General features: G+C 57.5%; 5 protein-coding genes across 5 annotated transcripts; 4 read left to right on the forward strand and 1 right to left on the reverse strand.

Annotated features, from left to right (window-relative positions):
* Positions 1 to 1,362: 1,362 nt before the first annotated feature.
* Positions 1,363 to 2,403, forward strand: BKCO1_5000144 (uncharacterized protein; the record flags this gene model as incomplete). The annotated part of the gene is made up of 5 exons (XM_020276728.1): positions 1,363 to 1,661; positions 1,718 to 1,773; positions 1,948 to 2,022; positions 2,076 to 2,153; positions 2,216 to 2,403. The coding sequence occupies 5 exons, from the start codon at positions 1,363 to 1,365 to the stop codon at positions 2,401 to 2,403; spliced, it is 696 nt and encodes a 231-aa protein (XP_020134020.1).
* Positions 2,404 to 2,602: 199 nt separating this feature from the next.
* Positions 2,603 to 4,960, reverse strand: BKCO1_5000145 (threonyl-trna synthetase; the record flags this gene model as incomplete). Its single annotated transcript, XM_020276729.1, has 2 exons — positions 2,603 to 4,075; positions 4,130 to 4,960. 2 exons carry the CDS (start codon positions 4,958 to 4,960, stop codon positions 2,603 to 2,605), a joined length of 2,304 nt encoding a protein of 767 aa, XP_020134019.1.
* Positions 4,961 to 5,191: 231 nt separating this feature from the next.
* On the forward strand, positions 5,192 to 6,118 carry BKCO1_5000146 (h aca ribonucleoprotein complex subunit 1; the record flags this gene model as incomplete). Its single annotated transcript, XM_020276730.1, has 6 exons — positions 5,192 to 5,288; positions 5,349 to 5,396; positions 5,444 to 5,544; positions 5,601 to 5,746; positions 5,807 to 5,835; positions 5,886 to 6,118. 6 exons carry the CDS (start codon positions 5,192 to 5,194, stop codon positions 6,116 to 6,118), a joined length of 654 nt encoding a protein of 217 aa, XP_020134018.1.
* Positions 6,119 to 6,558: 440 nt separating this feature from the next.
* On the forward strand, positions 6,559 to 7,497 carry BKCO1_5000147 (phosphatidylserine synthase; the record flags this gene model as incomplete). The annotated part of the gene is made up of 5 exons (XM_020276731.1): positions 6,559 to 6,631; positions 6,685 to 6,742; positions 6,794 to 6,831; positions 6,885 to 7,078; positions 7,129 to 7,497. 5 exons carry the CDS (start codon positions 6,559 to 6,561, stop codon positions 7,495 to 7,497), a joined length of 732 nt encoding a protein of 243 aa, XP_020134017.1.
* Positions 7,498 to 8,292: 795 nt separating this feature from the next.
* Positions 8,293 to 11,710, forward strand: BKCO1_5000148 (zinc finger protein; the record flags this gene model as incomplete). The annotated part of the gene is made up of 2 exons (XM_020276732.1): positions 8,293 to 11,494; positions 11,622 to 11,710. 2 exons carry the CDS (start codon positions 8,293 to 8,295, stop codon positions 11,708 to 11,710), a joined length of 3,291 nt encoding a protein of 1,096 aa, XP_020134016.1.
* Between the last annotated feature and the right edge of the window lie 653 nt (positions 11,711 to 12,363).

Raw genomic sequence — 12,363 nt, forward strand, 5'->3', positions numbered from 1 at the left:
AGCTTGAATGTCAGCGATCTGGCCTTCGAACCGTTTAAGTAAGCCCAGCCAACCCTTTCACATGATTTTACTTCGCCTCATTATCGATTCCTCACTTCAATCGGGCAACGAATAGGCATGAATTGGATGCGGCCATGGTGACTGATCATAATTTCTATTGGCCCTGGGCGAGCGGGGGAACGGATGATACATCTCTTATGCCGAATTGGTTCAGCCTTGCATTACTCCCGTGACGATTATGACTTTGCAACTCCGATTTATCCAAAAAGAGGTTGCTGAGAGACTTACTTCCGTATGATCATACGAGTGATCCGCCGATTTGAGGCATGTATCTCGATGGATGGATATACGAGGCTACCAAAGCGCTGGTCCTTGCTTGGCGCAGACTACCATATCGACACGATGACAAGGCTCAGCCTTGTTGACTTAATCAGAGGAGTATTTGAGAAAGAAGAGATCGCCGTTGTTTTCCAACCTTCTCTTCAAGCCGGTACTTCCAGTCGTAGGTATTTACCAACGCCACAAAAGACAGAGCTGCCTCAGAGTGCCTTACTGAAGCGAATGGGTCTAGAGCTGAGATATTGGCACACCCGACTGCTCTGGACAGAGTTCAGATTTCCCAAGCAGCCTGTATCGCTCTAATGCACTGTCTACCGCGGATTGTGATGAGCTACAGGCAGACCGCCGCTTCCTACAGCGCGCCACTGTTTAAACAACGCCTCCGGCAAATCATATCATTCGGTGATTTCTTAAGCGATTTCGTCTTTCATCTTCTTGATAGGGTGATAAGCAATATATCTTGAACAGTTGGACGTAATGGATGAGGGAAATGTGGTGAACTGGATAATCGCCTGGTGCAGGCCTAGCATATATCTTAGCAAGACTTGATAAGAGAAGAAGCAACAAAAAGTCATGGTCGAACAAGGAGATTAAGCTCAGCTAAGATATTTCCGTAGAGGCTTAAGTGACATTGTCGCATCTGTTTGTAGCGTTTCAGTGGCAGTGGACGCCTGTTTCAAGGCGTTTCTGGTTCTCGGTTTCATTTCGTTTACCGTGATCAGCACTATTTCTCCGCCAGTGATGTACTTTACGATTACGAACGCCGTTCGTCGCACATTGATTGGTCGCAATTCCCACTCAGCTGTGGAGCTGTACTGTCTTGCTGGACCTTACCACTGATGGCTAAATGAGATTCTCCGACCAACGAGGGCGCCTAAACGGCGACACGACACGGAGTGCGGCGGATATTCTCCTGAGACCGCATCGTGAGATTCCATTCTAAACTACATATTCAAGACGCCTGCTTCCATATACCACCAATACCTCTTCCCCTGCAGCCACTCCCCTCCCCCCACAACCAAAATGCACTGCACGCCCACGACCCTCACCGCCCTCGCCCTCGCCATGGGCGCCGCAGCCGCCGGCCTGGACGACTGGCACTTCGGCAACATGTTCAGCGTCGGCCCCGTCTCTGGCGACGTCTACATCGCGAAAGCGACATGGTCTTTGACGCCGCCCGCCACCCCCTGCGGCACCGTGACCCAGGACTCCAACGACGACCCGTGGATGTCCATCTGGATCGGAGTGGCGCAGTCGCTCACGGACGACGGGACGGACCTGTTCCAGCCGCTGTTGAACTGGTCGCCGGATCAGGAGGCGCAGTGAGTGGTGCATTCTGGTGATGTTGTGGTCTTATTGAGACTGACTACGAGTACAGGTACTGTTCGGCGTCGGTGGAGGAGTGGTGCGTTGCTGCTAGCACGTATACGCCTAGTGAGTGGTTTCTTCCGGAGGTTTGCGGAGGAGTAATTGGGTGCTAAAGATGGTCCAGATGGTCAGGTTCAGCAAGATTATCAGATTGTGCCGTCCAAAGCGCAGCTTGATTTCGAAGGCATGTTCCCATTCCCGAGAACGGCTTACCAACAACGAAGCTAACTCGGTCTGCAGTCGACGTCGACAGCTCCGCAAAGGTATCCCAAAAAGTGTGGACCAACGGCAAGCTCGTTTCCCAGCAATCCGACTGTATGCCTCCCCTCACCATTTCGATAAATCGCAAATCGTCTAACCCATTGCAGCCGACGGTATTGCGCCCAAGTGTCTCTATTCCGGCAACGAATGCTACAAAGGCACGTGCGGAACGCTGGCCAGCTACAGTAAGTCAAGCGAACGCTCCCAAGCGATTCCGAATCTTTCAATCTGACAAAACATCCCATAGACTGGAGCAACCTTACCATCGTCCTCAGCGCGGCTGATAAGACCTTCGGGGATAGCTTGGTCCTCGCGAATGCTACTTCCAGTGGCCTGAAGACATCTGATGACGGAAAGACTTGGCACGTTGATTCGATCGAGATCGAGGAGGACCACTTCTACTTTGGCGTTGCTCAAAGTGACTGCTCGCCATGAGCTGTTATCGAAAGGCTCTCAGTATCACAAGTAGATAGCCTTAACTGGATAGCCGAGAGAGATTAAGCGTCGTTCGTCCCAGAAAATTCATTTACTTCATGCAATTGGCATTCAACTGTGCTAACATCTTCTCTTCGTCATCTAAGCACCGCGTAACTCCTTTTCCGGAAGAAAGTTGTTTTGTCTGCACACTAAACACCTAGAGGGCAGTAGCGAGAGCCCTGTTCTCCTTGAGAGCCACCAGCTTCTCGATAGCCGCATCCAGATCGACGAGCTCACCTCTCTGCTGGGTAGCCTGGTCATCACGGTTGCGGATATTGACCTTGCGCTGTTCCTTCTCCTCGGCACCCACGACGAAGATGAAGTTGTACTGCTGCAGCTGGCCGGTGCGGATCTTCTTCTGCATCGTGTTGCCGCTGACGTCGACGTCGACGTGCATGCCCTTGGCGCGGAAGATGCCCTGCAACTCGTGCACGTAGTCGTTGACGGCGGGCATGACCGGGACGACCAGGATCTGGCGAGGGCTGAGCCAGAAGGGCCACTTGCCGGCGAAATGTTCGGTGAGGATGGCGATGAAGCGCTCAAAGCTGCCGTAGATGGCACGGTGGATCATGACCGGGCGAGCGCATCCGGGGGTAAGCGGCTTTCTGGCGGCCTCCATGACATCCTTCTTCGCTTCGCCCTCCTTAGGCGCCTCAGCCTTGGGGGCCTCGGCCTTGGGGGCCTCGGCCTTGGGAGCGTCCTTGGGCTTCTCGACCTTCTCAGCGCTCATGTACTCCAGGTTGAACTGCTGGGGAAGCTGGAAGTCAAGTTGGATCGTGGCGCATTGATGGTCACGCTTGAGCGCGTCCGAAATGGTGATATCGATCTTGGGGCCGTAGAAAGCACCATCACCGGGGTTGAGCTCCCACTTCTCACCACCCTGCGCCGTGAACTTATCCAAAGCAGCCGTCAACTTGGCCTCGGCAATGTCCCAGGTCTCGACATCACCAAGGTGGCCCTCAGGGCGGGTGGAGAGCTTCATCTTGAAGGTGAAACCAAACTTGCCGTAGACCGTCTGGAGGAAATCGAAAAGACCCGTAATCTCCTGCTCAATCTGGTCCTCGGTACAGAAAATGTGGGTATCATCCTGCTGGAAACGACGCACACGGGTCAAGCCAGTGAGCGCACCCGAGGCCTCATTACGGTGAAGCACGCCGAAATCGGCAATCCTCATGGGCAGCTCCCTGTAGCTGCGCTCCCTGTGGCCGAAGAGCAGGCAGTGGCCCGGGCAGTTCATGGGCTTCAACGCCCACGCATCCTTCTCGACCTCGAAGGTGAACATGTCGTCCCTGTAGTGCTGCCAGTGACCAGAGCGCTTCCAGAGATCGGCATTGTACATGTTGGGAGACTGGACTTCCTGGTAGCCACGTCTCCAGTACTCATCACGCAGGAAGGACTGCAGAGTGTTGTAGATGATCATACCATGGGGCAGGAAGAAGGCAGAGCCCGGAGACCACTCGTGGAAGAAGAACAGCTCCTGCTCCTTGCCAATCTTGCGGTGGTCACGCTTGGCGGCCTCCTCAAGGTACTTCAAGTGCTCGTCCATCATCTTCTTCTCAGGGAAGGAGACACCGTAGATACGCTGGAGAGAGTCGTTCTTGGCGTCTCCAAGGAAGTAGGAGGCAGAGTTCTAGTGTTTTTTCTTCAGTATGTTTGTTTTAGTGTTAGCTGCAGCATGTCATACCTTCATAATCTTGAAGAACTTGACCCTGCCGGTGTGGGGGACGTGGGGTCCACGGCAGAGGTCGATGAGAGGACCGCAGCGGTAGACGGTGGTGCTGGTGCCATCGGGGATCTTGTCCTTAATGATGTGCTGCTTGTACTTGTTGGTTTTGAACATCTCAAGCAGGTCCTCCTTGGTCAGGGTCAGACGCTCAAACTTCTGCTTTTCCTTGATGGCCTTGTCGGCAATCTTCTCCAGGGGCTTGTAGTCAGTCTGCTGGACGGGCTCGCCGCCGGGAAGGGCCATTTCGTAGTAAAAACCATCCTCAACGGGCGGGCCGATGCACAGGTCGCAGCCAAATCTCCTCTCGGCGGCCTCTCCGAGGATGTGAGCACTGGAGTGCCAGAAGACCTTCTTGCCCTCGGGGTGCTCAAAGTCAAGGAGCTCAAGGCTACAGCTCTTCTCCAGCGGGCGCTCGAGATCCCACAGCTCACCATCGACGCGGGTGATCACAGTGCGCTCAAACAGGGACTTGCTGATGCCACGTGCAATGTCGGCAGGCGAGGTGACCCAGGACTCGCCGACATGGACCTTGCCGTCGGGCAGGGTGATGTTGATGGGCTCGCGGGGCTTGGCGGCAACATCGGCATCGTACTTGGCCTTGAGTTCCTCGAAGATCTTAATCCTGTGGTCCAGATACTCAGGCGGGGGGGCGATTTCCAGCGGGCGGGCGTCGGCCTCTTCACCGCCCTTCTTCTTGTCCTTCTTGGGCTGCTTCTCCTTCTTGGGCTGCTGCTTCTCGCCGACGGCCAGGTTCTTGACGCCCTCTACGGCGTCCTTGACAGCGTCCATGGTGGAGTATGGGGTGGGTTATGGTTCAATTGGGGGAGGGGCAGAATGCACGTCTGTCAAATAAAAGCTGAACTTGTCCTCTTGAGTCACTAGCGTGACTCACGCCGCCGACCCGGAGATCTGCCGGCCGCCGCTGCAAAAATTCCGTGGACGCGAACACGGCGCCCGCGCTGGAGCTCCTTCACCTGCGACAACCCTCTTCCGCTCCCGATCCCATACCAACTGCACAACATGTCGTTCCGAGGAGGCTCCCGCGGCGGTGGTCGCGGCGGTGGAAGCTTTGGCGCCCGTGGCGGCGGCGGCGGATTTCGCGGCGGCCGTGGTGGAGGTTTGTGGGCCTTGCACGCCGGGGGAAAGTCGCAGTGATGCTAACGTCGGGGTGTCGCAGGCCGTGGTGGTTTCTCGCAGCCCATGGGCCCGCCTGACCAGGTCTTCGGTGAGTGCTGCGACTCCAATGGCCGGGCACACGCTGACAAAAAGCAGAGATGGGTTCCTTCATGCACGCTTGCGAAGGCGAGATTGTGTGCGAGTCGATCAACACCAAGATCCCCTACTTCAACGCTCCCATCTACCTCGAGAACAAGGCAAGCACGCATGCAAGACATCATGTGGCAGTTCGGAAATATTGACGGGGACACAGAGCCCGATCGGCAAGGTCGACGAGATCCTCGGTCCTCTGAACCAGGTCTACTTCACCATCAAGCCCCAGGAGGGCATCCAGGCCACCTCCTTCAAGCAGGGTGACAAGTTCTACATTGGCGGCGACAAGCTCCTGCCCTTGGACAGGTGGGATCAGTCCTGAAGAAGCGCGATGGGACAAAGATTGCTGATGAATTTTGTGTGCAGGTTCCTTCCGAAGCCCAAGCCCCCGGGTGGTAAGAATCAGATTTGCTATCGTACCGACAAATTTCTAACGGATTTCCAGGAATGCCCAAGCCCAAGCGCGCTGGTGGATCCGGTCGTGGCGGTGCACCCCGCGGTGGTCGCGGCAGCTTTGGCGGCGGCTTTGGCGGCCGTGGTGGCCGTGGCGGTGCACCGCGTGGTCGCGGCGGCAGCTTCGGAGGTCGCGGAGGCTCGAGGGGAGGCTTCAGCAGTGGAGGCTTCAGTGGTGGCCGTGGCGCTCCTAGAGGAGGTGGCAGGGGCAGGGGCCGCTACTAGTCGATGACAGCCTTTGCTTGTGCTTTACGGCTCATGGGACGGCGTTCGCGGATTGGGAGTGGCTCTTTTCTCTGTACGAATTTACCAGACGGTGACAGTCTGAGGGGTTTTGGGTCTAATGGAGCGTAAAGCTCCAGCAACAAAATGCAAAAAGTTCATCTGAGTGACGGGCAAATGACCAGCCTGAATTCTACGTTCAGCCCTGTGTCTGTGGCTGAGAAACCTGCGTGACTTGTTTTGGGAACCTGATCCACGTTGACAAGGTTAGCGTGGGCTGGCAGCCGCCGGAGCGACAAGCGATGACGTTTCGGTCTGGCCTGGCCCGAGATCTTGTCCTGGAAAACAAAGTGTCGCTGCACAGCCTCTTGCATCCACCACCCTACTCAGAACTCACCCTCCCGCATCCTCATATCCCCTTTCCCGCATCACTAGGCGCCATCATGTCGCGAAGGAGCGGTACCGGAAACAGCGCCGACAAGGACGGCAGCTCCGCGCCGGTTGCTGAGAACCCAAGTGCGTTTCCACGCGTCGCTGGCTCCGGAAGATAGTCACTCACCGTCCTACAGGCATGGAAAAGCAGAAGCGGCTCCTCTCTGCCGACGCGGGCCATTTCTCGATGATCAAGTACGTGTCGGCTGCGCAATGGCAAGGGCGGCCATGAGCTAACCGGTACAGGGCCCTGCACCTCGCGGACGTGATCACAGAGCTGAACGGTAAGCTCAGAACCTACCGACGAAGCGCGCACCGTGCTGACGAGTTGTGGCAGGATTCTGCGGTGTCATGTCCGTGTTCTCCTCGATGCGCTACTGCCTCGGCGAGCCGAGCGACCTGGGCAACCTGTGGGCAGCTCTGGCCTTCATGCCCTTCGGCCTGTTCTTCGATTTCATGGACGGCAAGGTTGCTAGGTGGAGGAAGAAGGCGTCGATGATGGGCCAGGAGCTCGACTCCTTGGCAGACCTGGTACGTGTGAAGGACCCGCTGTTCCCAGCCGGTGCTGACGGCCAGCTTAGATCTCGTTTGGCGTCGCGCCCGTCTGTTGCGCCATGGCTATCGGCCTTCGCACGCCCGTGGACCACTTGCTCCTGACTTTCTACGTCCTTTGCGGTCTTACGCGTCTCGCGCGCTTCAACGTCACGACTCAGCTCGTTCCCAAGGATGCGTCGGGCAAGGCACAGTACTTTGAGGGCACGCCCATCCCCATGTCGCTCGGGCTCGATAGTATCATGGCATACTGGGTGTACAAGGGCTGGATCCTGGACGATGTGCCGCTCGGCACGGCGCTGGCTGGCACGTCGTTGGAGTTCCACCCCGTCATCGGCATGTTCTTGCTGCACGGATGTCTCATGGTCAGCAAGACGCTGAGGGTCCCGAAGCCGTAAAGCGGCACAGGGCCCGCTGGAAAAGTTTTGTTATGGCGGCTAGACATCAGCAGGGGATGCAGACGAGCACTCTTCGGGGCAAGCGTGCACCGGGACGGGTTGTCCGTGTAACGAGATAATGAGCATGGCCACGAGGCAGACAATTGATTTCATGACCCTGCACGCAGCGCTTTCCCGTGACATGATTGCCGACCCGATTTTATTTCGCCGATGGAGTGCGAGTGCGGGTTAATTCCTAACGGCTGAGTAAAGGGCTCAGGGCTCGTGTCGCGGCTAAAGAGGCTGGGCGGGCGGACGGGCGGCGGCGGCGCGAGTCATGGGCAATGGGCCTTGATGGGCCTGGCGGCCAGTGAGGGCGGGAGCATTTCATCGGATTTCACGGGTGACGGCAGTCATGTGCGCTGCTATGTGCGCTGCTGGGCCAGACGTGCACACCCGCGGCAGTTCGGCACAGCTCCACTGCCGAGCTTGGACTTGGGCGGGCCCTGCAGAGGCGCTGCATGCGTGCCGCCTCATCAGTGCGCGGCCGATCCCCGTTCTCTTTCGCGGAGAAGCCTGAAGCTTTCCCCGCCTTTTTGGCGATGCTTCCGGGGTCCCGCGCAACCAACTTGGCAGCTGGCTTGCCGCCGGTTGGGACTAATGGCGCGGCTCAGGACTACGTCGTAGCCTTGCCCTGCGCGTCCCGCCTCTACTCTCCAACCTCACCGCAAACCAAGCGACCATTCGAGGCGCCCACGCTCTCTGACTCGAATACGATCCCGAGCTAGCGCTCGCCGAGACACGGTATGCCGTCCCATGTCCATCCAGCCCAGCGGCGCCGGAGTTGATAAGGTCCGCTCCGAACGACCGCGCGACGCCGCCGTCGACTGCCTGTCCATCCGCTGCCCTGCATTGTCACCACCTTGCTTGCCCGGGCGTGCTGACACCCCAATGCAGGATTCATTGTGCTGCTCCCGGCGCTCGCCCGACGGAGACGCCACCCCACAGCCCAACATGTCCGGCAAGCAGCGGAGAGTCTACAAGTGCAGCACATGCGCCAGGGTGTTCAAGAGGAGCGAGCACTGCTCGCGCCACGAGCGCATCCATACCCGTGAGCGCCCCTTTGCCTGCCAGTACTGCCACAAAAAGTATGCCCGCAAGGACCTGGTCACCCGCCACGAAAAGACATTGCACTCCGAAAAGAGGAGGCAGTCCGTTGCCACCGCCATCCCGGATTCCCCTGCTTCGCGGACCTCGTCAGAGTCGACAGAGACCATCAATGTGTCCATTCCGAGCAATGACTCCTCCCAGCCCGATCTCACCCAGCATTTCGAGCCTGAGAGCGAAGCCCGCCAGCAGCCCGCTCGACCCGACAGGTTCGCGCCTGTGGCCACCTCAGCAGAGCTCTCTCCGCATCAACTAGCCGTTACGGACGCCCGTCGGAGTTCCCAGATCTTTGTTCCTGCCGACGTCATGTCGCCATCGTTTGCCTTTGGTAACGCGGTCGAGGCTCTCTATCCGAGCCCGCAGAGCTGTCCAGAGCAGGCATCAGGCAGCCTGCAGCCATGGGGCGAGCCAATCATGGCTCTCCAGGAAGTACAAATGCAACCCCCTTTCATGCCAATCGACCCGCAACTCTGTGACCCGCAACAGCCGCTGGATCTCGATATGATGAGTCCAAAGCATAGCCGGAGCTCCCAGGCGGCGGTGCCAAGCATTGAGTCCAGAAACGACTCAATGGATGCCGCCAAAGATGCCCTGAGTCCGCCACCCAAACGCCGAAGAGTGACGGTCCACGGAAATGCCAACATCGACAACCGTGGTGCTTCGCAGCACGACTGGCACCATGAGCTCGATTCAACGTCGATTGACATTTTTCGGGACTTCTGGTCGCCTCCAGAGCCGCCATCGGACATGGCGCAGAATAACATGGACTCCTTGATCTCTCCGGACAGCCTGGAATTCTCAATTCCGATTGATCCCTTTCTGATGAGCGCTCACGACTCCTCTGCTCATCCGAGCACGTCTTTGTTCGACTCTAGTTTTTCCTTCAAAGATCCGTTGCCGAACCTCGGCGCCGTTAATCGGAAAACATCTGTTGGGAGATCCAACGAGAACGCCTGTGAGTCACCAAAGCTGGTGGTGGATGCCGGCGTTTACTCGAGCATCTACACGGACCTTCAGGCCCGGACAAGAAAAGAGGACTGGGATGGGAGCAAGCTTCCCAACGCTAAAGAGTTGCAGAAGTTCATCGAGGGCTACATCAACTGCTTCCACCGTCATTTTCCAGTCGTCCACTTCCCCTCTATGAAGCTGGAGTCGACACCAAGCCCACTTCTCCTAGCAATTTGCTGTATTGGGGCACTGTACCGCCTAGACAGACGACGCGCAGCCATACTGCATGAGATTGCCAGTCCGCTACTGCATTCTGCCATATCCACATGCCGCAAAGTGAACTCTTCTTCACCAGCACCTTTGTGGGCAGTGCAAGGGAGCTTGCTCCTTGCCGTGTATTCCGTGTTCAGTGGGAGGGCCGCTCTCGTCCTCTCCAGCATAGAAAGGAGTGGCTTCTTCGTTGCGGAATACCGCCTCCGACGGACGCATTCAACGGCGGATCCCGACAGAGAGAGCGCCATGTGGGAGGACTGGGTCAGCGAGGAATCCAGCAAGCGAGTCCTCTGCGGGATTCTTATCCTGAGCAATCTCATCTCCGTGGCTTATGGTACAAGCCCTTGGTTCTCAGTCGGCGAGGACCTTCAAGTGGAGCTTCCAGCGAGGGACGATCTCTGGGATACGAAAACAGCCGGGCAGTGGGCGGAGAGGAGGAAGGAAATGCAAGAAGAGCCACTCAAGACAGTGCAGGAAGCAATGTCGGATGCCCTGTCGCAGACCCAATCGCAGGATTCGCCAGAGGAAGAGCAGCCAGCATATTCGACAGGTTTCGCAGGCCTCGTCGTCGCGCATGCCGCAAACATCCACGTCTGGCACATCTCGCAGATCTCCCAAAGTCTCGGCGGCAGCAGCAGCAGCAGCAGCAGCAAATCCGCCGTCCCCAGAAGCAGCCCTCACTCCCTCCTTCTCGCGGACGCGGCATCTTCCATCGAAAAGTGCCAGCGCGCGGCCGTCAACCACAGCCGCAACAACACCAACAACAACAAAAACAACAAGAACAACGGCGACGGCGACAACGGCGACGACGACGACGACGACTGCACCGAGGACTACCAACACCCGCACCACGCCGCCCCTCAACGAACCCGGTCCCCCTCTTCCTCGTCGCTCCTCTCCAACACCAACGCCCTCCTCCGCATCGCCGGCACGCGCCTCTCGGCCGCCGGCGCCGGCGCGCCCGCCTTCGACCGCGCGGTCCTCGCCTCGGACAGCGACGCCGTCGTCTCCGCCGCCGTGGAAGCGTACCTGCGCGCGCCGCTGGAAGTAGGAGCAGCAGCAGCAGCAGCAGCAGCATCGTCATCATCGTCATCCTTTGCCATCAAAGGCGCCAGACACGCGTGCGACGGCTTCACCCTCCCTGCGAAGGTGGGCTGCCCCCCGCTGCTGGTGCGCAAGACGGCGGCGTTTGGCTGGAGCGTCGAGCACGCGGTGGCGTGGTGGGACGCCGGCTTGTTTTTGACGAAGTGGGTGCACGGGGTCGAGGTTGGGCGGGTGCGGCTGCGGCAGGGGCTGCGGCAGGGGGGAGGAAAGGGCGTTGAGGGGCGGCAACAGCAACAGCAGCAGCAGCAGCAGCAGCAGCAGAGGCGGGGGCTGAGGAGGGGTGGTGGTGGTGGTGCGACGGCGTTGGTGGACAATGGTGGTGAAGAGGAAGAAGGGGTCGAGGGTGAGGCGGTGAAGGCGATTCTGAAGGATGTGGAGCATTTCTTGGGGGAGATGGAGGTCGAGTTTGATGGTGCTGCTGCTGCTGCTGCTGCTGCCGGGGCGGATGGGAGGAGTGGTGGGAGCCTCGCGGCGGCGGTGGCGAGGACTTGTGCGGGGTTTTTGTCGGATACGTGGGTTTGGGGTGGTGAGTCTTTTCTCTTTTCGCTCTCTCTCTCTCTCTCTCTCTCTCTCTCTCTCTCTCTCTCTCTCTCTCTCTCTCGTTCGTGGAGTTTGATCGGCCGATGATGAACTAACTTTTTTTGCTTCTACAGTGACGCCGCGGATGGGGTCTGTGCTGATGAAGTTGGCTGATGCGTATGAGCGCGACTTTCAGGATGCGGTGGTGGCCATGAAGAGCTGAGATTCGATGTGCCTTTTTTATTTTATTTGCGCGTCGAATGGTTCGAGATAGATGAGACAGAAGACGGTTTCAGGCATTCAGCTCGTGGGACATGCAGAAAAAGAATAAGATGAAAATAAATGGGCGTTTTCGGGGGAGGATACATCGTTGCTGGCGTATGGTTCGTGTGTGTATTTTGATATCGGTCCTGATAGAGAGGTCAAGCTGGGCTATCTCACGGCCTTCCTTTTATTTTTATTTTTATTCTTAATACAGTCGTTCTTTCGGTGGAGATGCGGGCTTCGTTTGATTGTGGGAAGTTGAGACACGTTTCGCTTCAATAAAGGCCGATTAACCAAAGAAGGACGCAAGAATATCCCGAAGTCGGGCGATGTTCGAGCAGAGTTGAGGATCGAGGAAAGAGGGAGTGAGTGGGGCTGGGAAAACCGCCAGAGCGTGCCACCACCTTTTTATGCGGGGTCGTCTTCTGCCCCCCTCCCTGGTACCTTGGTGAAATCACTATGAACAGATCGCCCCACGAGTGGGGGAGGAGAGATTTTGGTGGGTTGGGAATTCTTTTGTCGCCCCCACTATCCCACGACCCCGCAAAACACATTCCTTTTTTTCTTTCCTTTTTTGCAGCGCCTTGCGGGCCACTCACACTGTGTGCGATC

This window comes from Diplodia corticola, assembly GCF_001883845.1.
Source record: "Diplodia corticola strain CBS 112549 chromosome Unknown scaffold5, whole genome shotgun sequence".
Taxonomy (NCBI): Eukaryota; Fungi; Ascomycota; class Dothideomycetes; order Botryosphaeriales; family Botryosphaeriaceae; genus Diplodia; species Diplodia corticola.